At 45.4% G+C, this 27,648-nt stretch overlaps 1 protein-coding gene across 12 annotated transcripts in view; it reads left to right on the top strand.

The window, feature by feature from the left end:
- Nucleotides 1-27,648, top strand: part of LOC119160723 (valine--tRNA ligase, mitochondrial) — a 622,168-nt gene that overhangs the window by 131,070 nt on the left and 463,450 nt on the right. For all 12 annotated transcript variants that reach the window (XM_075881124.1, XM_075881123.1, XM_075881132.1 and 9 more), the window contains one exon: nucleotides 5,462-5,543. In XM_075881124.1, coding sequence (XP_075737239.1) covers nucleotides 5,462-5,543 — 82 coding nt within the window. The remainder of the gene's footprint in view (nucleotides 1-5,461; nucleotides 5,544-27,648) is intronic.

The following is a 27,648-nucleotide window of genomic DNA, read 5'->3' on the forward strand; positions in this document are numbered from 1 at the left end:
ACTCTGAAAACTTAGAGGCTGTGCTGAAGGCGCCTAAACCTGAAGATGTCAAGTCAGTACAAAGTTACCTATGCCTAGTGAACATCTACTGCAGGTTTCGGCCGGGGCTGTCTAGTGTGTTTGTGTTGCACCCCTTGAATGAGCTGCTTGTGGCCAAGGTGTCTCGGGAGTGGCGTAGGATTATGAATGTGCGTTCCAATGGAGCTACTTGCTTCAGCAGCAGTACTGGTGCATTATGACCTCAAGAAATCTATGGTTCCTGTATGCAATGTGTCACCGTACAGCGTTGGTGCCGTTCTCGCCTATAGGAACGACTCGGGGGTTGGGGGGGGGGGGCTGAACGATAAATTGCATTTGCATCACAAAGTCTCGTGCCAGCTGAGTGGAATTCGTCATCTTGACAAGGAAGCTCTTGCACTCATGTTTGGCGTTACCAAGTTCTGACAATACCTCTGGGGACGCGAGTTCGAGGCTATTACGAACCATAAACCATTACTGGGCTTGCTTTCTCCAGACAAGCTGGTGACTGAGGTATGTTCACCGCGTATCATTCGTTGGGCGCCGATGCTTAGAGCATATAACTGCAAGCTCATGTACCGGCTGGGAGCAAGCATTGCCAACGCAGATGGTTCAAGTCGCCTACCACTACTAGTGTATGCTCAACCTGTGGAAAGGTCAGCAGAAGTTTTCATGCTGGGGGCTGCTTATCCTCGGGTGTTGCAGTTGACTGTAGTTGTGGAAGCTACTTGCAAAGACCCAACATTAGTGAAGCTACGAGGTGCCTTATGGTCTGGAGCTGAGCTATGTGACCCCGAGTTCAGATTCTACACAGACCGAAAACTTTAGATGAGCGTGCAAGAAGACTGTATACTTCTCGGATCGTGAGAGGTAATCCCAAGGGCATTACAGCAAGAAGTGTTGCGACTCCTTCATGAGGGGCACCCTGGAATGACCAAAATGAAAGCTGTTGCTAGGAGTCACATCTGGTGGTCTTCGTTCGATGAGGACATTACAGTGGCATTTCGCCAGTCTCGGGTCTGCCGAAAACACCTGAGGGCTGCATGGCCGGTAGGTAGCGATGACGTCATGGTCGTTTTTGGACACACCTCACCTTCATATCGACTTTGCTGGACCTTTGAAGAACTGCTACTTGCCGATCGTCATCGATGCATTTTGAAGGTGGATAAAGGCGGTGCCTATATCAACATCATCGGCAGAGGCAACTATCCCATGCCTGAGGGTCATGTTTGCTCACGGATCACCAGATGTAATGGTGTCCGGCAGCGGACCAGCGTGCGTGAGCGAAGAGTTCAAAAACTTCCTGCATCGAAACGGCATCAAACAAGTACTTACACTTGCATACCATTCATTTTCAAACGGGGCTACAGAACGTACAGTACAGTGAATCAAGTCGAAGCTAAAGAAATCAGCAGAGGGAGTTTTACATGCCTAAGGTCTGAGCATCGCCTCTGTACCATTAGAGTATGCATCGAGCTCTACTTGCTTTTTGATGAAGTGGGAAGCTTAAGTCTAAGTGCTTTTTGTTGGAATTTATTTTTCTCCCCTGATCCCTTCTATGCTGCCACTCTTTCTGCCTTTATATGTCGCGAGACAGAATGTTTTCATTTATAAAACGCAATAACAAATTAGTTCCAGCTCGCAGTCTGCATCATGGCACCACACGGGAATGCTCGGGTCCCGAGCGCTTCATAGGAATAATTTTATCTGCGGAAAGCATTGAAGCACAAGAAGCAGCAGCCAGAAATGAAGGTTAAAACCACGCTTTGACAAGCTAAACAGGAAATTTTTTAGGTGTGTTTCTGGTGAATGCATAATGTTGCCAGATGCTGGCAAGTACTGGAGAAAGTTTTTGCATATATGAACATGTGTACATAAAGGTGTGAGCACTCATGAATTTGAAAGTGAGTGAGTAGCTTGGAATGTGGATACACCTGAGTATGATAGTAAGTAAGGGTGTAGGAGTATGAACATCTGTAAGTAGCTTGGAGGGTGAATGTATATGAGTGTGAACTTGAGTCAGTACGTAATAATGTGAGTGCACGTGAGTATTAACGTGAGTTTGAAGCCTGGAAAAAAGAATAAAGGTTAGTGAGCATGAGTGAGTATTCTCTTGCAGTGCCAAATTATTCACTCTTGGCAAAATCACGCGAAGCACGATACATGGGCCGGACAAGTGAATTTCATGAGGCTCCGAACACTGCACCCACTGGGTCAATGTTTTGCTATAAAAGCACGCAATAAGAAAGTCGCAGCAGATTTGACAGACAAGGTCCTGCTCACCATTCCAACTTTTGATCACATAGATTTTAGACTTTGCATTATTACTGTGAAGGTACTTTTGCAAAAAAAGAAAAAAAAAACATTTGCTCAAAAGAAATGAAAATTTGGGCATGAGAAAGCACTCTTTCATCATTTTTGAAGTTTCTGAACTTTGAGTGCACTTGGTCAAAGCACTGTGCACTTTTTTAATCATGAAGCTAACTCCCATCAAAGAACTGGATGTGGAGTTTTGTGAGTTTTATTTTTTTTTTCGCTGCCAAAGTATTTTTGAGGAAATGAAATTGTAAACATGGCAAACAGCATAAATTACTTGTATTTCAGAAATGTATTGCTGCAGATAGGCATAACTGAGGATTATAATACTCAGTGCATATTGACTTTAACATTTGACTTGCTTCTAAAATAATTATTGTGGTTTTCGCACTTGTTGTTATACTTCAGAATTGTGCTGAGGCATGTGTGCTTTACCGAAAAATCAAAGTTTTTTCTGAAAATACTTTTTTCAAAAAAGCCATTTCAATATAAAAAAATCTCTCTGACTGAAGTCAAGAACGGTGTCTGCTGTTATGTGTGAAGAAACAGTTGCATTATTCGAGTTTATAACAAGCAAGTCAGATGTGGTCTCTTTGGCTCAGCGGTGGTGCCATTAATTATGTGCTGCAAATTGTGCACACAATGTTAATTAGAACTGACTTTAAAAGGTTTTTGTTTGTTGAGATATCTTATTTTCAGGTTGAGCTAATAATAGAGCCATTTGAATAACCACATTTCATGCATTTAGGTTCACTGATTCCCAAGTTACAGCCATTTATCTAGGTTGTCCACATATGTTGCTTTGTCAGGCTCTAGTGAATTTAGTAAGTGTGCTAGCACCATGAAATTCACTTTAATGATTCCTGGGTGGGTGCTTTACACTAGGACAAAGCTCTTTTTTAATTTCCTCACTGAAAGTTTTTAGCAGAGCACTGGATTTAGTGTTTATGGTTGAGCTGTTATCAATGATATTTCAATTGTCAGAAATTACAGGCACAATAAATTCAAAAAGTGGCTCTGATAGCGGGTGGGTGATTTCTCAAGGTACATAGTAAAACAAATGTGATAGAAATCAGATGAACGGTTGCAGAGATATCACCAGACTAAACAGCCTCACTGGCCCAAGAAGTCATTCTGAGAAAACGGACTTCGAAAGTTGTGAACACATATTTTGGTCTAAAATGACCCTGCACAGTAGCTAGACGAGCCCTTGGGGCGCTATTCCTTTGCTGCTTTTTCTGCTTGTGTTGCATCCTTTTTTGAGCTTTTTTCAGACGGAGAGTGTCTCTCTCAGGTTCAGGCATCATCTGCAACTTCCTCTCGGTCGCCGGCGTAGTGCTGAGTTTTTGTTGCACAGCAGCACTTTGTTATCCTCCGCGGCTAACTCCTCGCACGTCTGAAAACGTGTCTGCAAATGAACAGTCGATGTGGTCGCACTGTTCGAGGCTGTAATCACTGCGGTTAGCGAGTGCGACGCATCAGGGGCACTTGAGCATGAAACACCAACACCATTCTCAGTTGTGACGACAGGGTCTTGCGCTGATGGCGAAGCCATCCCGACGTCATGATAAGCGTCAATGCAGTCGCTGTCTTGTAGAGACGAAGCAGGAGCTGCTCCACCGGAAGCATCGATGCGACGGTCGCCGTGCGTTGCCTGATGAACGAGCCGCGCCCTGCGTATGAGCTTCATTTGACGCTTTCTTGAACTGATTGCATGCAGAGTTCCGAACTTTGTTTTGCCCATCGTGACCGACAGCGCTACAATCAGTCTACCGTGAACATGGCGAACAGTTGTCTCGTAAAAACAGTAGAATATCGTCTCGTAAAGACGGTGAAAGATTGAAGAGCACGTGTGAAAGCCGAGTGGGATGATGGCAAACGGGACACACAAAGAACACTTGCCTTGAAGGCGCCGGAGCAGACGACAAGCTGGGGGAACAGATGCGTCATCGCACCCAGCAGTCAATAGGAGCCGCGTGATAGCCCACTTCCTCGAGATGCGCGCGCTTCCTCCAATCGCAGCTTCGCATTTGAGCCGCGGGAACTTCAAAATTTCGAGAGCCCTCCTTCCCCCCCCCCCCCCTAATCATGAGTGATTTCTACCTCGGCCTCTGCTGCTGCCTCGAGTGGCGAAAAAAAAAAAACAGTAAGAATTCACGAGAAAAACAAGATGAAGATGGCGGCATTGAGCTGCGTGGTTAGGAAATATCAAACACGCGAAAATCGGGCATTTTCAGCGCTCGCTGGCCACTTGCCGGCTGCCGTGGCATGTTATATAATTTATTTGACCTACTTTCGCGATGAATTAGACATTAATATTTACAGAACAGATAGTTTATTATAAGACATATTACCTGAATATGTAGTTATCAAAAAATTGACTTTTTCGCGATTTTTCAGTTTTAGAGGGCGCGTTTTCCCTTAAAGCCAAGGAAAGCATTACGTGTAATAACGAGGTAAATGTGAAGCAAGTAAAGTGGATGAAAAGGTGAGTTGCTGCTGGCAGGGATCTAACCTGCGACCTTTTGTACAAGTTTTTCATAGTCATTGACATAATTTCAAAGCGCCTGTTTCACAACAACAAATACATAAGCATGGCGCAGCAAGCTTCGTCTAGGCAAACTTTACGAGTGGAGGCAGCCACTTGAGGCAGCGGCTGCTCAACTCTGTTTGCATGTGCAAACGAAGTTCGGAGGGCAAATTTTTCACCTGCAATATCATTCGTGCAGTTTCAGTTATCCATAAATTCGTGTTCATATACATTGAGCTATCGAGAATTCGTGGTAGTTATAAATACAAAGGCACAGTAGAAAGAAAAAGCTCAACACTGGGAAACTTGAAAGAGGAAGAACTTTATCTGAGTGCGGCAGTTCATTGTAGTTGTAACTTGAAGCAGCACAAAGACACAAGAAGAAACCTTGTTGATATTTTGTTCTGCTCTTTTTTTATCACATTGGTCCAAGTTATGTGCAAGGTGTAGAAGTCTTGATGCATGCAACCTAGGATTCTGTCATCGCATACTACAATTGTATTTTCTCACTTAGTTCCTAGCAGGATTTTCCCTAGTACCTGCTTCTGTTTGTTTTTCTTCTTTTTCTGCTGAAGATCTGGTTTTGATGATATGCAGGAAAGAAGCCAACATTCTCAGGCAGCTCAAGAGGCTCGGTGCATCTCTCGATTATTCGCGCTACATGTTCACCATGGATGAGGTAAGAGTTGTCACGCCATCACTTGTATTGATTGGCATGAAGGGAAGACATCGCAGTACTCAATCAAATATTGCTAGGATAAGTGTGTAGGTAGTCCCTGTCACATCATGCTTTGGAAGTGTGTAAGTCAATGTCATGCGGACTTTTTATTCTCCTGACCGGTAGCCGGCCCCCTCACAAAGATTCAATTTATTATTAGGTGGGAAAGCTATCACTGTCGTTTTGATGTAGAAGGCTGGATCGCATGCTGCTCTCAACCAGCCAAACTTCTGTACAACTGCTACCAACATGACTTTACACACGGCATCATTTCGTTGCTCCAGAGCAGTGTGCGATGCTGTGAATTTGACTTATGGCCCTTTACCTGAAACTGCTTAATGTAAAAATACTTGCTCGCTGAGTACAAAAGTTGTAGAAATAAGTAATCCTAATTATGAAAAAGGCCTTTGCCCTGCAGTGGGCATAGTCAGGCTGATGATGATGATTATATCCCAAGTTAAGAATGTATTTTTACGTGGTATGCACCTCTAAGCTTTCAAGCCTGAACATGGGTATTTTTGCGCAATTGTAGACCTTTATCTCTTGCTTGAAAATTACTCACTGATTTATTTGTATCAAGCATTGAAATCCACACGCCTCATTTTCAGTTTAGGTTCTCAGGCCTCTGCAGTTGCACGTGACATGAACACTGTGCTACGTCTAGGTACTACTCCTTACAACATGCTTTTTTTTTTGTAAAACAATCTCCTGTGCTACTTCTATGTACAGCCACGGCCTTATCTGTGTAAAGCGTAGAGCAGGCAGTTTCGGGCTCTGACGAAGTGTGTCAGGAGCATGTGCGGCCTAGTAGTCAGGCTGACCACGTCAGAGCCCAAAACTGCCTCAAAGTGTTGCTTCGCGAAGCAAAAACTGACTGCTCGCATGCTCGATACCTGCCACTCCCAGATTGGCCGGGAGACTCCCGGATTTCGACCGTTTTTTGCGGTTGTACGGTTGTCATGAAATCTCCCAGAAATCGAAATTTCTGTGCTTGACCTGGCCACATTGAGAAAAAAGCAGCTAAACCCGGTCCAGGCTTTTCGAACCTACCCCATTTTATTATAAATGAGTTTAAGAGGCGTTCATGTAAACGTGCAGCATAATCTCAGTGATGCGAAACCGCGGCAGATACGGATTCTTAAATTCACCTGCCAAATTTTACTATCTTCATTGGGCCTCCATTTGAATGTTCCAAACACATTTTCTAATTGCGGCGGATGATACAAACTTTAGTACGGAAACCATTGAACGAAGGCCGAGAGCAGCGTACTGGAAGCTTCGGAAGTACGCATGCGACCGGCGCACTACAGTGCGTGTGATTGTCGTTGCCACAACCGCTGAGGACAAAACCGCGGTCGATCATGACACGATCATGTATGGCGACGATGTAACTGAGAGAACCCCGAAAGTATGCGCTCAATCAGTCAAAGCAACGCTGCTTTCCACAAACTCTGCGGGAAAAACCTGCGGCAGATGCTATTGTTGATGGCATAAAACGACTTAGCTTCAAGGCGCGTGCGCAGCCAAGCGCACGGGGATTGTAAAATGATCTACCGTTCGCCACAGCCACCACGCACAGAACCGCGGTCGCGGCGACACGATAGCAATCTACGAGCTCCGAGGGCATGCAGTGGTAGGTTAAACGCAGTACATACATAAAAAATAAAAAAAGTTACAGTTTCGCCGCAAGGGCGAAGCAATAAATGTGACAGCAACAACTTGGAATGTAACGCTGAGAACGGCAAGCAGATATAAACGTGCGGCGCACTGCTGACACACAAATGACGCACGAAAACGATTCGCAGGACGAGAGCAAACTAACAGCATTTACTGCTCGACACGTAACGCAGTGTTTAAACAAAAACGATGCATGATACGTAATCACAGGTATAGATGAGTACAAACTGACAAGTGTGCTAGTTGTTATACCTTGCTGTGTATGAAAAGCGCGCTGTTTTCGCAAAGAGGGCCTTTGCAGAGACCGAAGTGACCTTTGTGGGCCAGGCAACTAACGCTTTCGTTTCAGTGAAAGCCGAAGGCACACGATTCCTCCACCAAAGGATAAGCACGCACGCACAGGCATCCATTCATGGGGCAAAGTACATGAGAGATAAGCTCACATCCGCGCATCGCAACGAGCTCGGCACCGAGTGCGGGCGGCTTTTTTTCTTTGAGTGTTCATATATATAGATACGTATATGTATACGGTGAAATACGGTGGTGGTGGCGATGGCAAAAAAAAGGAAAAAACAGACTGGACTGTACATATAATTGCTATCACAATAAAAAGGGGCCAGGCGCGTTTTGGCGTTTTTGCCAAAAGAATCTTGCAGTGAGCAAAGCTTTGACCCGCGCTTTTGCGGCAGCCAGCTGCGCCGTCCTGTTCGTTCACGTGTGTCCCAGGAAGACACATGTGAGTTGTTTTGACTGAAATAGATTCTGCTAGTTGTGTTGATCCTTCGAGACTCTCACCTTAGGGAAAAACTCTACCCACATGTGTTCTGCCACTCCTAGCCACTATAAGACTGCAACGCTGATGTTGATGCTTGCGATTGAGACCCCCCCTCCCACCCCCTTTTGTTTTTCGCAATGTTTTTTGTTTGTTTGTTTATTCTTGTTTTTTTTAATGCTCCCCCCTCTCCTCCATTGCGGAAATTTCCCGGATTCAGAATACTTGAACTTGGCAGGTATGCATGCTCTACAAAGACATGGATGCAGCTGTACTATTTCTTACAACATGCTTTTAACCCAATAGCGCTAGGGAGCTCGGTTTACGGAAATTTCGCCGGCGGCGTTGTTGGTTGTGAGCGAAAAATCATCTTGTGCGTGACACCAGAAACAAGAACGATGAAAATAAAAAAAAAATACTGTATTTTCCGGTCTATGAGTCGCACCCTTGTACAAGTTGCACCCCCCTCAAAATGGAAGTTTTTCCGGAAAAAAAAAAAAAATGTATATAAGCCGCACCAGTGTACAAGTCGCACCTCCTTATCCGGCCAATGAGTGTCGCGTCATGAGAAAGCATTGCGAAAATGCATGCTTGAGGTGGCAACTGGTTTTGCAAGTTTCCAGCTGTTGTGAGACGCGTGCGAGCGCCTCCCAACAAACATAAAAATAATATTTCTAGTCAGAAGTGTTTTATTATTCCGATAAACCAAAACCATCGAAGTCGTCTTTCTCCGAGTTGCTCACAAACAGTTCAGCTATTTCGGGTTGTAGCAATGCTGGCCCGTCACTGTCGTCTTCTGACTCGCTCGAATCGGACTCAACATCGGCAATGCAGGGGATCAACCCGATCTTACGAAAGCCTGCCACAATTATCTTGTCAGAAATGGTTTTCACTCGCCCATTTCCATGGGCGAGTGAAAACCACTCGCCCATGGTTTTCAGAAAAGGTTTCACTCGCCCATTTCGCCACTTCGCCAAACTCAGTGCATCTCATGCGACCCGTTTTAGTGAAGTTATGCTCACCCTCTGGCATCCATGATTCCCGCAAACGTTGCAGAACGACTTTGAAGCTGTGGTTGACAGATATGTCGAGCGGCTGAAGTAACTTGGTCATGCCGCCGCGAATGATTACAGGCACACAATGCTTCGAACTGATTTTTTTTTACGATGTCGATGATATGAGCCCGCATACTGTCTATCACCAGTATTCCTGGCTTCACGTCAAAGAATCTATCGGGTCGACGTGAAAAATAGCGGTCAAGCTACACACCCATCATTTCCTTACATTCCTTCCGTATACCTTTACTATGGTAGGTGAAATATGGACTTTCTACGCCTATTATTTTTCACGCATATGACATATTTTGTATGTGCTTCCTAATTAGTTATTTGCACTCTACACTTTATTTGAAGCATTATGAGCTTTGAATGGTAAGAAATTACAGACGTTTAAGGATGTAAAGAGGGGGGCAAAAGGGTTAAGGTTTTCACTTTGTCAGGTTGCAGAGCTCAAAATGTGTAACTTACAAAAAAAATCAATTATGTATTTGAAATCAGCATAAAAATTTCCATAAACAGCTCAAGTTGCATTGCTCTAGGGTGAATATTAAAAAGAAAGTGTCTTCGAGTAGCATCTCCTCTAAATGTAAGCATGGGAGGCAACTTGGCGCTGTCTGCACAGCAGGCGAGCACAACGGTGAAGTGAGACTTTTCATGGCCAGTTGTCCTCACCGTCACAGTTTCCTGGCCTTTCACGGCGACACTTCTCTCTAGCGTGCTATCGAAGGTCAACGGCACTTCATGTTGACGATGTGGCTCGCGCTGACGTTCTTCGCAATTTCCTTCCTCATGAATGAGCTGAAGTGTTCCAGCTGCGCTTGAAAGTCGTCAGGTAGCATCTGGCACACTGTAGTCCAGGCTCGCATGACAAGCTGATTCCACCGCATAAAGCGGAAACACCATAACAGACCACCATTGAAACCCTCAGTGTTTGTCTCCGCAGCCAGAGCCTTCGCTTTAAGGTGCAGCTGCACTGTAGACAGGCCTCTTCCTTTGGCTCGCTGTTGTAGCACCCACGTTTGCTGGCTACGCTCAAGGTCCGGCCTGCGTGCCTTCTTGCCCCGGTTGGCTTTTTTATAGACTTCATTGTCCGGAGGACGCTGTGAGCCTTGCGCCAGTCCTGGATTACTTTTTCGGTGACATCGTATTCCCTCCCTGTAGCACGATTTCTATGTTCTTCTGCAAATTCAACTACACGCAGCTTAAACTTCGCATAGAAACTTTGCCGACTTTGCTTTCCATGTGGCGCCATGGTTAGCGAGGATGCTGTGACGATGCTGCTACGCCTATGCTATGACGCGCAATAGCAATGGTGACTGCTATGGCAGGCGGGCGGAAGGGATGGCAAACGAAGCGGCTCCAGCGGCTCTTGTCTGAAATGCAAACTTGCCTTCCATTATTTATAATTTTGAATACCTCTACTTTTTTTACCCCTCAATGATTGTTTATTTTCTGTGCAAAACTATCTAAGCAGCACTATTATTTATAGGGAGTTAATTTACCACTCTTTTTATTTTCTTCTGAAATGTGGTTTCTGTGCGTGACAAAAAGGAGCACACTGTGAACCCCTCGACGCAGAAATCGGGGCCGTTATATCCAGGCTGCCAAATCCGCAGCATCTGATCCGATTTTGACTGTATATTAGTCGCACCGTTGTATAAGTCGCACTGTCGAAAAATTCAGAAAAAAATGGGGCCTATACACCGAAAATTACGGTAGGGAAGATTTCTGGGTTCAAGTGAGGATCGAATCCTGACCGTTTGTGGGGCAAGGTGTTTTACCAAGCAGCCACGCGTTTGCTTGGAAATACAGCTAAAATAACTTTCTCTGCTTGGAAATTCAGTGAAAATAACGTTCTTACAGGCTTCACAGTACAACATATAATACCGCAGTAATATTGTGTGGTACAAGTGTACATTGCCATTGGGCCACCGAACATAATATTATCTTAACGACTTCTTGCTTTATTTAAAGCTGGTCACCCATTACAAAAGGCACACACGTTACTGTGCGTATTTTCTTAAAACCACGAAGTGGGTGCATAGCAAGTTTGAAAAAATTTGCTCATAAGTGGTCGTGGTTTAAAGCATGCTACGCATTAGACAAAATGCATGATAACTCGAGCTTGTTCAACGCGGACCGTTTTCACTATCTTGTGTTGTTACTTGATGGAGCCACTGCTCAAGCTGTTACCGGAATTCAGGTCACAGGTTCGTTGTACTGTGACACACTTTATTTCACTTCATTTTTATTTTCTTAAAGACCCCCTGTAGGGGTATTACATAAGGGGTGGTGTATAACGAAAAATGGGAACTATACAACGGTGTTTTTAATGGCTTCTGCAAACATAGATGGGTTAGTGATGGCACAGATGGCGTGAGGAAGGCCATTCCAGTCTTTTGCTGCTCTTACGAAAAAGGAGGCTTGGAATGCAGTGGTCCGGGTTCGTTGTATTGCGATTTGCAACGCAACGGATGACCAGTGCGATGGGGTATGTGCAGAGGGTGCGTGATGTACGGTGGATGATTCAGTGAACTGTAATAAAAGATATGAAGAAGAGAGAGGGTGGCACACTGTCGGCATGAAGTAAGGGTTTCTAGACCTGATTCCGCTTTTAGAGATGAGATGCTGATATTGTATGAATGGGCAGAATGAATGAACCTGGTAGCCCGATTTCGAAGTGTTTCGAGTTCTCTTATGATGTATGATTGATGAGGGCTCCAGATGGAAGATGCATACTCGCGTTTGGACCTGATAAATGATTTGTATGCAAGCGTTATGTGAGACGGAGTATGGCGTAAGTGTCGTCTGAGAAACCCAAGTGATTTATTAGCAGACCAAATGATGTTAGTAGTGTGATGATGCCAGTTCAGGTCACGAGCCAAAGTGACGCCGAGGTATTGGAATGATTGAACTGATTATATGTTAACATTAGCGATGGAATAGGTAAACTCAAAAGTGTTACGGTGCCGAGCAAAAGAAACAAGCTTACTGTTACAATGTTAGCTCAAATGCAGCGCCCCCACGTGGCACTGATAGTTGTGTTGAGCTGTGCAAGCCTGGGACAGCGGGGGATGGCCGTTTTGAAAAAATAAACACAGTTCGTTCTGGGCAAAGGGCTCAACATGTTCTCATGTTCTTCGCGGGCCTGATGGCCTACTGTTCACGATAGTCACTACTGCCAGCCCATCCGTTAATCTACACATGTAACAACTGGCGACGAGGATGAAAGGAAGTTTTATGTAAGTCTTCGTTCCTGCACCACTCTGCCATCTGTTCGTCATGCCAAGTTTCGGCAACCTCGAGACGATCGAGGGGGGAGGAGACGACTTACCATGTTATGTGGACCGGCTTCAAGCATTTTTTCTGGCGGATGATGTCGCCCCAGACAAGCGTACTGCCGTGTTCATGAGTTACTGCGGGCAGAAAACGTATGCTTTGCTCCTACTTTTGAACTTATTTACAGGTGTTACGTCAGAGGACCACTCAGTTTTTTAAAGAAATTATGGACTGGAGAGCACATCAGCGACGAGGTGAAGACAACCTACGGATATGTATTGGATCTTCGAGATCGTCTTGAAAAAAACACTGCAGTTGGCTCATGAGAACATGACAGGAGCAAGAAATTCGCAGAAGCACTACTATGATCGGCGAAGCACGAAACGTCAGCTTGAAGTAGGACCCTTATCATACTCCCTACGATGGAAAATAAGTTACTCATGCAATGAAAAGGACCTTCTAAAGTGGCAGAGAAAAAGGGCAGTTATGACTACTGGCTGGACTTGGGACGTCACACCAAGTTATTCCACATCAACATGTTCAGGCGTTATAAAGATCGCGAACCTGTGAAGTTTACACAGACAGCGTCATTTGTAGTGATGGAAGAAGAGGTGGCGGATTCACCTATACCAGTTTGCACCGTTGACCATTGGGCTGGTGTAGAGACAATTCCTATAGGTGAAGGGCTGGTTGAAAAGTAAGCGGCAGAGCTTCATCAGATTCTGACCAAATATCAAGATGTATTTTTCAAAATGTCAGAAAAGACCAATCTGCTGGAATGCCCGTTTCGATTGACAACATCGGATCAGAATTGCGCTCCGCAGTTGTCACTTCCTCTGATGAAGGAAGTGGTCGAAAAGGAAGTTCAAGATATGCTCAAGCTCGGGGTGATTGAGCTATCCAATTCACCATACGATTTCCTCTTGGTGCTAATTAAGAAGCCTGACAAAACTTATTGAACATGCATAGACTTTCGTCGCATCTACAAGGTGTTGATATCAGATGCTGAACCCATACCAGGAATGGATATGATGTTCGCAGAGGTTGGGACAAAGAGATATTTCTCGATCTTGCCAAGGGTCACTGGCAAGTTCCACTGGAACTGGTGTCGAGATCGATAACCGCCTTTTCAACTCAGACCGGAATTCACCATTTTATCTACATACCATTTGGAATCAAAACAGTGTCTGCGGTGTTCACGCGTTCGATGAGAACCCTTCTCCAAGGCCTCACAGACGTAGTGCATTATATTGACGATGTTCTCATTGCTCCTATGACATGGAGAGAGCACGTAGACATGTTGCAGCATTTCCTGCACAGAGTGAGAGAAGCTGGATTGACTATCAAACCTCAGAACTGCGAAATCACTATGACTACCATCGTATTCTTAGGCCATCGCCATCGTTTAGAAGGAGGGATCATCTGAGCAGTGGAGAGTGCTGTTGAGAAGATTGCCAACGCACGTCCTCAGACAAAGAAGCAGCTTCGATCGTTTCTTGGACTGGCAGGATATTACCGCGACGTGGTTCTCTATTATGCGGAGAAAGCTCAGCCTCTCACCGAGCTAACGAGAAAAAAGGAGAGCAATAAGATTTGTTGTAGTCTTGAAGGAAAGGTGGCATTCGAAACACTGAAGCAAGCCCTTGCTGCTGACCAGTCGTAAAGGCTCCTTATTCGGAGCGCATGTTAGTACTCCATTCAGTTGCTTCTGACACCTGCATCGGTGCGATATTAATGCAGGAACGTGACGGATTGTTATACCCTGTATCTAATGCAAGACACTAGTTGCTGCCTCAGGAACCATAGAGGGGGAATCTTTGGCATTGGTATGGGCGGTGCAGAGGTTTCACATTTTTCGTATGGGGACCAGTTTGTTGTACAAACAGATCACCAACCTCTACAGTACTTAGCCAGAGCCAAACACTTGAATAGTAGGGTCCTGAGGTGGAGCCTGGCATTGCAAAAATACTAATTTAGCATTCAGCAAATAAAAGGGTCAAAGAATACCGGCGTGGACTTCATGAGTAGATTGTGAGACCAGAGGTCGGATTTCAGTGCACTGTGACACGGGGTGCTTGACGCTCGAAGGGTGTCTGTGTATTCGCAAGTGTTCTTAAGTATTTAGTAAATATTGGACCTGCACATTTGAACTATACAGAGGGCATGTACTGTGTAAGGACTTACAGACTGTGCACGTGCTAGCAGTTCTTTTTTATATATATATGAAAAACTTGATGAAAGGGGGCTTTTGAGATAAGTGACGAGCGTGAAGGTTCAAAGTGCACGCCATTACAGGAGTCGGAAGCAGACAACGACGAAGGTAGCACGAGCGCTGGGCTGAAAACCAAAAAGAAGAAAACAAAAAACAAACCAATAAAAACAGGCCGCGGTAGACACGACAAAAAGGAGGGTGAAGTGTGGCAGCGAAGGCAAGAGAGAAGGAACAAGGAAGACGGCGCTTGCTACTCGGCCGTTGGGTTTCGGACCCGAGCCTGGTAACAGCTGAGCCCAGGCTACCTGCCACGTACTACCTGTCACGGTGGTGCATCTCTGACGTGCTGCGGCTTCAAGGCACCCTGTGCTCGAGAACACACAGAGCTGTCAGGCTACGCAAACGAGTTCCAGCAGATGTGTCCAGCCGGGACGCAGCTACAGTGGTGGTGTCTACCCTTCAAGTATCCTCCTGGTCTTCTGTGTAGACAATGTGATCCAGCTCAAGACGTAGCAATGAACTTTGGTGAGACCGGCCTCATGTCTTGTGTCCATGCTAAGATGAGGGACTGTTGGGATAGGGCTTCGGTAGCACAAGGAGACAGTGAAGGATCGTTTTTCATAGTCCATATTATGTGTGCTCGTTTTTTTTCGTGTGTGTATAAAGTGTGCTGTACAAACGGCCTCGTCTTTTCGTGGGTGTCTTAGGCGACGTCTCGGACACCCATCTGCCAAGAACTGGCACGTTGCAATAACATACATAGCAACGTAACTGACCCACTGCTGCTACCTACTGGGATTTATAGACAACGGCAGTCAAACGACGTTTCTATGATAAGACGTTAGCAAGAAGCTGAGGCTAACGCTGATTTGGGAGATGAATGTGATCATCAGCTTGTTTGGACGGAGGTGATCAGAACTTACTTGCTGCTTCGGAGCCAACATGGCTACATTTCAGTACAGGTAGAAGCTGTCGCTGTTCCTTTCATCTGCAACGACATAATTGAAGCTCCGAAAATGGACAAACTTTGCAAAGCCATCGTTGAAGAAGGAAAACCATTGGCAGATGCTATTAGTTTCCCAAGCATGACCCGTGAACCCAGAGTAAGTCTTCTCATTGGATCTGACCAGTTGTGGAAGCTAATGCTCAATAACAGCGAAGTCAGCTGGGACTCTGAGGACAAAGCGTTAATCGCCAGCCACACGAAAATGGGGTGGACACTCCAAGGAGGGGCAAAACAGGCAATTTACTAGCACTAATATCTGCGCGCTACAAAGAGACGTGCCTGTGAAGGAGAACCTCTCTAACCTACAGCAGTCATTTTCGAAGCTTGATACCATTGACATTGTGGAAGATGCAACCTCACAGCAAGATGACGTCGCCCTAAAGAGGTTTTGGAGTCTCGAAATGTGACTAGTGCTCTTGGAACACACGGAGACAGTTGACATGGTCAAACCAAACCACACATCGTGTACATTTATTCAATTTCTTTTACATTGACGATATTGTCAGTCAAATGAAATAGGTCACTAGCGACACACAAAAACAACCTTACACAATAGTGTAATGAACACAATCAGCCTAACAGCAAACACAAGGTAACATGAAGGTGGCGTCGCCGATGTTCAACTCACTGCAAGGAACCCACGAGACACTGCCTGCAGGGTCCCGCGGGACCCTCTTTTGAGACAAACATCCATGCCAGTCGCCACACACCAAAAGGAGTACTGAATCTTTTCTGTGTGGCCGCCTAGCCGCAGCACAGGGTGGCGCTGCTAGCGCTATCGTGCTGCGGCTATGATGATGATAAATTGCATACAAGCACGCCATCTCTCGCTTGATGGTTGTTAGCCCTGAATGCGCGACACGTGTGTGCCACGAGGCGCAGGTGACTTTACATGGGGTGATAGCACCCCCACAAAGTTCAAAGAAACAATAAGCTTCTGAAATAGTCACGGTGAAGCTGTGATGTCCCGGAAATATGCACAGTGCGACTTGATTAATAATTCTAAAGTCGTCATTTCGCAGAAGGAAGCAGCTGAACCTTACAACAAAAATATTAGCCAACACAGCGAGATCGAGCATGCTGACAAGACCAACAGCGATTATATGTCAAAAGTAATCCATGAAAATGCACAACAAGAATCAAAGTTGGGCTTGACACCTCATTATGCGCAGCATAGAGTTCTGCTATTACCGGCCAACTTCAAGAGGGGCTTGAAGACTTTAGACGCTCTTTGTGTCTAACCCCCCTCACCATCGCAACAGCTTTGGATGATGTGAAAGGCCGCGCATCGCGACACCCAAACAAATGCATACCTGCCAAGTCTCCCGATTGGCTGGGAGACTCCGAAATTACCACCATTTTTGCCATTTGAACAATTGTCAACAATCTCCCGAAAATCAAAATTTCTGTGCGTGATCTAGCTGCATTGACAAAAAAGCAGCGCAATCTGCTCCAGGCTTTTCGAACTTACCCCATTTTAATATAAATGAGTTTAAGATGTGTTCATCTAAAGGTACAGTAAAATCTCGGTGATGCGAAACCGGGGCAGATACGAATTCGTGAAAATCCAAATTCCACAATGTTGAATGGGCATAAATTCGAATGTTCCGAACACATTTCCTGATCACGGCGAGTGACATGCGTGCGACTGGCGCGCCCACTGTCTTCCTTCTACAGTGCATGCCGTTGCCACAATCGCTGTGGACGAAACCGTGGTCACTCTTGACACGATCATGTATGGCGATGACGTAACTGACAGAACCCCAAAAGTCTGCGCTCAACCAGTCAAAGCAATGCTACTTTCCACAAACTCTACGGACAAAACTGCGGCAGACGCGAGCGTAGATGGCATAACATGACAGTGTTGAAGGCGTGTGCGCAGCCGAGCGCACGGGGATTGTAAAAGCAACTACCGTTTGCGCCATCGCGGCGACGCCATAGCGATCTACGAGCTCCGAGGGCACGCGCCGGTAGATTAAGGGCATTAAATATGTAAAAAAAAAAAAAGTCAGTATCGCCGCAAGGGTGAAGCAATGAATGCGACAGCAACAACTTGGAATCTCACACTGAGAACAGCAAGCAGATCGAAACGTGCAACGCGGTCAGGCACAAATGACGCACCAAAACGATACACACAGGACGAGAGCACACTAACAACATTTACTGCTCGACACATAACGCGCTGTTTAAACAAAAATGATGCACGATACGTAATCACAGGTACGGATGTGTAAAAACGAACAAGTGTCCCAGTTGTTATACCTCGCTGTGTATAAAAAGCGCGCTCTTTTCGCAAACGGGGCCTGTGCAGAGACCGAAGTAGCCTTTGTGGGCCCGGGAACTAACGCAATCATTCCGGTGAAACTCGAAGACACACGATTTTCTCTGCCGAAGAATAACCGCGCGCGCACAAGCATCATTTTAACCCCCCCCCTCTTCACTCACCATCCGCGGGGCAAAGTACACATGAGAGATAAGCGCGCGTCAGGTCACGCAGAGGTGGCTTTTCTTTTTTGTTTTCTTGAGTGTTCATGTATATAGATACGTGAATTACGGTGGTTGTGACGACAGCAAAACACCAGCGTAGACTGTCCATATAATTGATATCCCAATAAAAAGGGACCAGATATGTTTTGGCGTTCCTGTCAAAAAAATCTAGTAGTGAGCAAAGCTTTGACCCGTACTTTTGCGGCAGCCAGCTGCGCCGTCCCGTCAGTTCACGTGTTAAGAAATATGTTAGTTGTTTCGACGGAAATAGATTTTGCTAGTTGTGTTTGATTTTTTGAGACTCACCTTAGTGGGAAACCCTACCCCCGTGTGTTCAGCCACTCCGAGACCGTAGCGCTGATGTTGGTGCTTACGATTGAAACCCCCCACCCCACCCCGCCTGTTTATTGCGATGTTGTTTCTGTTTGTTTGTTTGACCTTGGTTTTTTTCGGTGCCAAGAAAAAAAGAGAAAATATTTCAGCCCCCCCCCCCCCCCCCCGTTATTCAGAATCTTTGAACTTGGCAAGTATGCGAATGCTGCACTCATTGTGAATGATCTGTGTTGATGCATTCTGAATTGTGAAGTTTATGATACTATCGAGGAATTACTTTAGGCACTCCACTTCACAGATAGCGTCAAGGTGTTCCAAAATTTCTCAAGAAATATGATGTGTGCGTGCCATTTCAACTCAATGCTGCCTCAACAACGAAATCTTTCCAAAAGACTGTGTGTCCCGAACGCAGCTACTTCGAGTCAACAGCGTCGAAATTGCGTTGTACTTATGGTTGCTTGGGAGAGACTGCCATGAAAACCTAGATTGTTGCTGCTACATGCATGCACAAGTTAGAGCGATGCATTTAAAGCTACGAAGCTACATATTTGGTTGCCTAATGCCCGTGGCTTTTTGTTATCTACTTCGATATTGTTTTAGTGTTTAGGGCAAGTAGTCATGAAATAATGCATGCAGAATCTGATTAGCAAACAGAACGGAGATTGTGACGCCAATACAACTACTGTCTCCACTTGAATTATGCTAGTGAAATTGTCGGGGCGGAGGATGTAGCAAATTGCGCGTGACGACTGAAAGGCGAAGAAGAGTAGTGGAGCAGAGGCTTGAAGACTAGTTCTGGACTGGTCTACAGTATGCCATATTTGGACTGTATCACGCAGTGCACCAGTAAAGGCTGGGGAGAGATTTCTCACAGCAGCCATATTCGAAAGCTTCACCGACACAAGCCACTTTCAGGTATATTGATTACATTGCAGTGATCCACAATTGAATCTTCTCGAGTACGATCGTATAATAAAAAGTGTGCACTGAATGGTTGACGTATGCACTAGGCACAGGATATTGCAATTGCGTTAAACTCGTAAAGGCAAAGCTTAAGGGTTTCCTAATTTTTTGTCTGTCCATAAAACAATCTCCTGTGCTACTTAAATACTGTGCTACTAAATGTACTATTTCTTACAACATGCTTTTTCGTCCATTCGTAAAACAATCTCATGTGCACACTTTTCTTCTATCCTCTTTCGTTCCTCCTCTTGGCTCAGTCAATCAATACTTTCTATAAATTTAAAACACTCTACTTGTCAACACTAAAAAGTGCTGTTGCGTTGTTTTTGTATAGCTTGTGCAAGTTTGTGGACATAATTATTAAAAATGGCAAGCTTACAGTACATTGTCAAGGGAAATGAAAGTGAAGACAGGGCAATGTTCCACCTGTCCATCTCACGAACAAAGCTGACAAATAAACGTTGACCAGGAGGCTGCATGCTATGGGTCAATGCTTTGTTGGCTGGGCAAACTAAACAAAGTGAATATAAAAAAAACTAGGGGCAGGAAAAAGAATGAGCATTTATTTATTTATTTAAATACTCTCAGTGCCATTGTGGCATTACAGTGTCGAGTGGTGTCACATACTAAAATTGGCAGTCTTGAATGATCAGGGTTGCAGGCAGGGGAGGCAGGTAGCGAAAGTACATGTTGGAGTGGTAGAATGGCACTTGGACTTGGAAGGTATGGTCCATGCGAAATGAAACATATGAAGGGGAGGATTGCAATGAGTTCATGATTCATGAATTTGATTTTATGAAAAAGGCACAGGCGGGCCTGCTTCCTTCTGTTTGAAAGGTTAGGGAGATTAAGGAAGTCTTTATTGAAGTGATACTAGCAATACAAGAGTAAACTAGCAACGATGAAACAAGCTGAATGGTTTTGGATGGATTCTGGTGCATTAATAATTACTAGAGTGAGGACATCATATTGAAGAGGTGTATTGACTTCAGACCTGTCGTGTAGCTGGCACGGCGACACGTGAAAGTAACCACGCTACACCACTGTACGATCCATAACAATAACCCAGTTTAATCAGCAAGTATCGTTTATATACACACGAGCGCAGTGGCGCCATCTATTGTGAGTCCAATGACTCAGAAGGCCATCTGGTGTAAACGCACAACACTACAAGACCTAAGTGTTTTATGAAGAAATTTAAAGAAAACAGGAGCTAAAGCAAATTTACGACGCAAGAAGCCACGCTGGCATTGTTGGTAACATAGTTACTATGAGCATTCTATGATAAATTATGTGTGGGAGCACCTTAGTATTTACAAGTATCGGCACATGACAGCAAAAAATTTGTTATTGAATCAGATCCACGGGCAATGCTCCCTACTTGACATTTGTTAATATTTGAATTTATGCACCATGAGGTTATGCTGTCTAGAGCAGATTGAAGTTGAGATGAATCATGTGGGTTAGTTATTACCCACATGATTCATCAGCAATCATTGGAAAATAGCCTGATTGTTCATGTAATGCAGAATGGAAGTTCATTAATGTAAATTGTAAGGATGCAAGAACTGAGCTTTGTGGTACACCTAATGTAAAGAAACAATTGTGCGAGTTTAAGCACTTGCTTTGACGTGTTAGATAACCATTTTATTTCTAAATACTGTCAGCCCTCTCTTGAGGGCACTTACTGAAAGGGTACAACCAAATACAAACCAATATACAGCTATGTCAGGTGGCATCGCAATCAATACATGAACAACACTTCATTAAATCAACAAACACTGCCTGCATTTACAGCAATACTTGGCTACGCATTTCAAGGTTTAATCACAGCTGGGAAAAAAGAAAAGAAAGAAACACAAACCAAGGAAACATACAGGCCTATCATCTGGCGGCTCATTCACTCGATAGAAGCGTACAAAGATTTGTTTCATGTGTCCGTTCCCCTATGTAATACCCCTTCGGGGGCCTTTAGGGGTATTATGAAATAAATAAATAAATAAATAAATAAATACATGTCCAACAATTTTTCGAATTGGTAAAGATCGCTTTCATTTATTACAATGTCTAGCAACACATTCCAAAGCTCAATTGCAGCTGGAAAAAAAAAAAAATAATAATGAAACACATCACTGTGACAAGAGTATGGCACTAAAAGGCAGTTATGATTAAACCGACTGCTTCGTTTCACTGGCACTTTTAAGTAAATTTTTTTCTTTGTTCTTTATTCAGGAATTACCCCGCATCGCCCTTGGGCATTACAGCAGGGGGGTTTACAACAAATATACAAATAGATCTTCATTTACACAACAGACTTGTTCTTCAGAGAGCTTGTTCTATTCGGCTACACACTTCGGAAAAAAAAAAAGAATTCACAAATATGCACGTCCTGAGTCGGTATTCATGAATTTTGTGTTTGTGATCATTACGCATAGAAACATAAAAAGGTGTACAGTCAAACCTCAATATATCGAACACGGATATATCAAATTATTGCCCATATCGAACGGTTCCTATATCACGCGGGAAATCGCATGCATTATTGATTTTTTATTTCGAACAGTTTGACATATAATGGATATATCGAACTCAGCCACCCCAAACCACCCGCGCTCCATTGACAGGTGGCGAGCTTTACCGCAACTCTCGAAAGTAGCGGTAGAGCGGCGGGCGTTTACGAATGCTGCACACATCGATGGCGCCGAGAGCGCCACTTTAACGTAGCGGCGTACGTGCACCGCAGCCTTGGGGTAGAGGCTCTTGAATGAGGAAAGTGAAGAGAAAAGCGCGGAGCTGTTATTTTCTGTCAATACGAAGGCACCGACACGGCTTCGCGCGGGGGAAGGGGGAGTGGGAGGTAAAGATTGAGGAGGAAAGCATAGGAGGAAAAGGATTCAGACGACTGTCTCGGATGCAGCCCGCGCTGCCACCGAGAAAGGGAAAGCAGTCAGGCGAGCCGGCATGGGTGCGCCATGTGCGCGATTTACACCCGGACTCATGCCGCAGCCTTGCAGCTTGCAGTCGTTGCAGTCTCTATGGTGTCAACGGCACACTGCGCACTTGTTGCAAGCTCCTCCCCCGTAGCATCGGCAGGCATCGGTCGTTGTGCTCGCAGTGTTCGTGCATTCGGAGTTAAGCCTGTCGCGCACTATTCGAAGTTGGGCCTGCGTGACAGGTCTAACTACGAACGGCGGAGCTCACGGCGGAGCTCACGGATGTGGAGATTGTCGCCGAAGCTACTGCTGAGCAGCCAAATGAAGACTCTGCCGAGGTGAATCCCGCAAGCGCTGATGGTGCCCCGCTCCCGACATCAGCTGAGGTCGTAGCTGCCTTGGCCCTTGTGCGCCGCCACTGCGGCACGATTTAAGGCGCCGGCCTATCATTTATGGATCGCCTGGACTATATTGAGGCCGCAGTCGTCAAACACGACATGGCCAAAAAAAAAGCAGGCTACTCTTTTTCAATATTTTAAACCAACACAATAAATACTATGTTTGAATCTTCAAGTGAGTATTTACTGCACCACACTTGAACAGTTCGTTGGTAGTTTTCAGCAAGCTGTTGACGCATTTTTTTTCGTGATTTCTTTATATCGAATTCTGGATATATCGAACTATTTTGCGATCGCCGCGCCGTTCGATATATTGAGGTTCGACTGTATTTAAATAATTATCTTTGTTCATGTTTACCTTGTTGTTATATATTTGAAAAAACAGTTTTAACCTTAACTTCCGTCTTCGTGAAGACAACAATTCCCAATTCAATTCTTTTTTCATCATTGTGACACTGTCCATTCTACGGTACCTGCCCAGTACGTACCTGGCTGCTCTGTTTTGGATACCTTCTATTTGAGAAATGAGACTGACTTCCAATAGATCCCATAGTTGGCAGGCGTACTCTAATATAGGTTTAACACTTGTAGTAAATGTACTCCATTTTAATTCAACTTCGTGACATCTTAGGTTTTGTTGAACAAAGTTCAGCGCCCGTCCAGCCTTACCAACTGTCTCACTGATGTGCTCATTTCATGAGCAGTCAGCAGAAAACACGACGCCTAGGTACTTAGAGGCATTAACTGTAGTAAGAACCTCCTTATTTATAAAATATTTATTTATCATTGGTTTTTTTTATAGTAAAACACATATGGATGCACTTTTTCGCATTTAAACACATGTTCCACTGTTTACAGCAATCATATATTCTCTTCAAGTCTCCCTGTAATGCTATCGCATCTTCGTCGTAAGATATACTTTGTTATATATATATATATATATATATATATATATATATATATATATATATATATATATATATATATATATATATTATCAGACCACGTCCGGTACGGCAGTAACCAGGTTATATTTTTAATCCAGATGCACGAGCCAAAGAGACCCAGCCAGCGTGCCATACGATGATGATCACTACAATGGTTTCGTCATACAGATAACGATGAAGTACATAGTCAGCGCTCACACTATTTTCCCCCTTTTGCGAAAGAGGGCAGCAAGTTAGAAAGGGTTGGAACACCGAATATGTGGTTCGAGTCGAGAGACGTGAGCGATCTCGGTGTGGCGGCGACGACGATCAGGAGCCACGTTAACAGATGCAACGCGATAGTTGACTTCGGATGTTCTTTCCAGAACGTTGTATGGACCGAGATATCGGTGAAGGAATTTTTTGCAGAGCCCAGGTGCTTGAACAGGTGTCCACAAAAGGACTTCGTCGCCTGGGCGGAACAGAACAACTCGACGCTTTGCATCAATGTTCATTTTTCTCTTCTGAATGGTAGCAGTGTTGGCGCGGGCGATTGTACGGCAGCGGGCGACGCGAGCGGCGAACTTTTCCGGGAGAGATGAAGATGGAACGGAAGATGTGGACAAAAAGGTGGTGTCCAGAACAAAAGTTGGTGCACGGCCATAAAAGAGAAAAAAAGGGGCTGTAATTCGTCGTACGCTGTATGGCAGTATTATATGCGAACGTGACGAAAGGAAGTATAGTGTCTTAGTTTTTGTGATGCGGTTGAACGTACATAGAGATCATGTCGGACAAAGTTCGGTGAAAACGCTCAGTCAGACCATTAGTTTCTGGGTGATACGCTGATGTGGTCTTGTGGATGGTGTTAGAGGCATGGAGGACTTCAACAAGGACGTGTGAAAAAAATGTCTTGCCACGCTCACTAAGAAGCACACGCGGTCCGCCATGTCGTAAAATAATGGCGCGAAGAAAAAAATCGGTGACTTCAGAGGTAGCACCAGATGGAAGAGCTGTTGTCTCCGCATAGCGAGTACGGTGGTCCACGGCAGTAACAATCCAACGATGACCAGCTGGCGTAAGCGGAAGAGGTCCGTATAAGTCTATGCCCACAAATTCAAAGGGAGTGGACGGGCATGGCAGCGGCTGCAATGGTCCCGCGGGAAGACACGTGGTACGATTGCGGTGCTGGCATGACGTGCAGGAAGCGACGTACTTGGCGACAGAAGTGGAGAGGCCAGGCCAAAAGCAGCAAGTCTTGAAGCGGTCATAAGTCTTGTGGAACCCTAAGTGGCCAGCTGTCGCGTTGTCATGAAACGCCAGTAAGACTTCCAGACGTAGTGAGCGAGGAATGACGGGAACCCATTGGTTACCGAGAGGATGGTAAATTGGCCGACATAATGTTCCATCTTGAAGCTTGAAACAGGCAAGTTGTCGTCTTAGGCGGCTGTTTGGAGTACGCAATAAGCCAGTGAGCCGATCGATGATTGTGCGGCAGTAGGTATTGGCATGTTGGAGCGAGGTGAGATCTGTGAACCAAAGGAGGTCCGCCGAGGTAACGAACTTTTTCGAACTAGCAGCTGTCTGCTTGGTCACTTTGGTGGGTGGTGACGAACAGATGGAAGGTAACTTTTCAGCGCTTTGCGAGAGCGGGCAACATGACAAAGCGTCGGCATCTTTGTGCTGTCGACTCGACCTATATGTGACGTTGTAGTAGTACTCTTGCAATCGTAGTACCCAACGGCCAAGGCCTCCCGACAAATTTTTGAGAGACGATAACCAACACAGAGCATGATGGTCAGTTACTATTGTGAAATGCCGGCCATATAAATAAGGGCGAAACTTTTGTACGGACCACACGATGGCGAGACATTCTTGCTCATTGATGCTGTAATCTCGCTCAGCAGGTGAAAGAGTACGGCTCGCGTAGGCCACGACTTGTTCTTCGAAAGCGTGGTTCCGCTGAAGAAGGACAGCACCGATGCCAAGTCCACTTGCGTCAGTGTGTAGCAGAGTAGGTGTTGCAGGGTCGAAATGGCGAAGCACTGGTTGTGATGTGAGGCATCGCTTGAGGGTGTGAAAAGCGGCTTCGCAGTCGTCCGACCAGACAAAGGGTGCGCTCGTGGTCAGAAGTTTGTTCAGAGGAGCCGCAACAGTAGCGAAATCACGCACAAAGCGGCGGAAATACGACGCCAAGCCAAGAAAGCTGCGGAGGTTTTTGGGTGTGGTTGGTGTAGGAAAGTGCAGTACCGCGACAACCTTGTCGGGATCGGGCTCAACGCCATGTTTACTGACGACGTGACCTAACACCTTGATGCTGTGACTGGCAAACCGACACTTCTTAGTGTTGAGCTGGAGACCGGCCTTAGCTAAACACGTGAGGACTTCGTCTAGCCGTTCCAGGTGCTGTGAGAAGCCGGACGAAAAGATGACAATGTTGTCCAGGTAGCAAAGACACGTCTTCCATTTTAATCCCCACAGTACCATGTCTATCATTCATTCAAATGTGGCTGGGACGTTGCATAGGCCAAAAGTCATCACATTGAATTCAAAGAGCTCATCTGGCGTAGCAAACGCAGTCTTCTCTTTATCGGACTCTTGCATCGGAATCTGTCAATAACCAGGGCGCAAGTCGAGACTTGAAATGTACTCGGCACCTCGTAAAGTATCAAGAGCGTCGTCAATGCGAGGCATTGGGTAGACGTCCTTACAAATGATTTTGTTGAGTGATCTGTAATCAATGCAAAACCGTACCGAGCCATCCTTTTCTTTGATTAGTACGACAGGAGAAGACCATGTGCTTGTCGAAGGCCTGATGACGTTGCGCGCGATTATGTCGTTGACTTGTTTTTCTATAAGTTTGCGTTCAGAAGCCGACACATGGTAAGGGCGGCAGCGAATGACACGGGATCAGTCGGTGTCGATACGATGAGCGGCCACTGTTGTTTGACCCAGACCATCGGAACAAACGTCAAAGCAAGTTTTGTGCTTCATTAATAACGCTATCAAGGCATCAGTTTGCGTTGGGTTGAGATGTTCACACAAAGTGGCCTTGAGAGCAGGAGATAAATCTGCAGCTGGTATACACTTTGAGAATGACGAAGCAGATGAACCAGTGACGACACAAACCAAGGCTTCTTCGGTAATGCTGGCAACAGTGGTCCCTTCTGGCAGAAGTAGTGGTTCTGGCATCGTGTTGCAGGCGGGGATGCTTGCATGTCAACGTGAGAACCGCACTAAACAAGATGCGATGGTGATCCCTCGAAAAATACAGCGCTGGCATGGAACAACCACAGCGTCACCATATAGATTGTCTCGTGACTTGATCGTAAGGACACGTTCTTGTCCGGGAGACAGGAGGAAATCCGCAGCTGTGACAAAGTTGGGCGACGAAAGGTCGGCAGCAGAAGAAAGCTCAGTGTCATTAATACGAATGAGGGGCCGACCACACAAAATTACAGCAGACGCAGCTGAAAAGAAGTCCCAGCCTAAGATTATCTGATGAGCGCACGAAGACAGCACAGCCAATTGTACGTGATGACGGATTACATCGATGAGAAAACGAGCAGTACACAATCCGCTCGGGCAAATCGGACTGTCATTAGTGCCGCATAACATGGGACCGGGATAAGGAGTTTGCACTTTATGCAGGCAAAAACACAATTCACGGTCAATTACCGAAATGGCGGCTCCAGTGTCAATAAGGGCATCAATTATCGAAATGGCGGCTCCATTGTCAATAAGGGCATCAACAAAAACACCTTCCACACAAACAGGCAGTAAATTAGCTGGACGAGACAGAGGAGTTGTAACGTTTCAACAACAAGCAGTTTCCCCCCCAAAAACTGCACCTTCTAGCTTTCCGAGTCCAGAGAGATCGGCGCGGGACGCAGGGGTGATGATGTACACCGAAACGGTGATGGAGAACGGCGGGGAGATGAACGAGAAGGATGAGGCCGAGCTTGAGACCATGGAGGGGAGGGCTACCGACGGGATATGAACAGATACGGCACGGGACCGTATTC

This window comes from Rhipicephalus microplus, chromosome X, assembly GCF_043290135.1.
Source record: "Rhipicephalus microplus isolate Deutch F79 chromosome X, USDA_Rmic, whole genome shotgun sequence".
Lineage (NCBI taxonomy): Eukaryota > Metazoa > Arthropoda > Arachnida > Ixodida > Ixodidae > Rhipicephalus > Rhipicephalus microplus.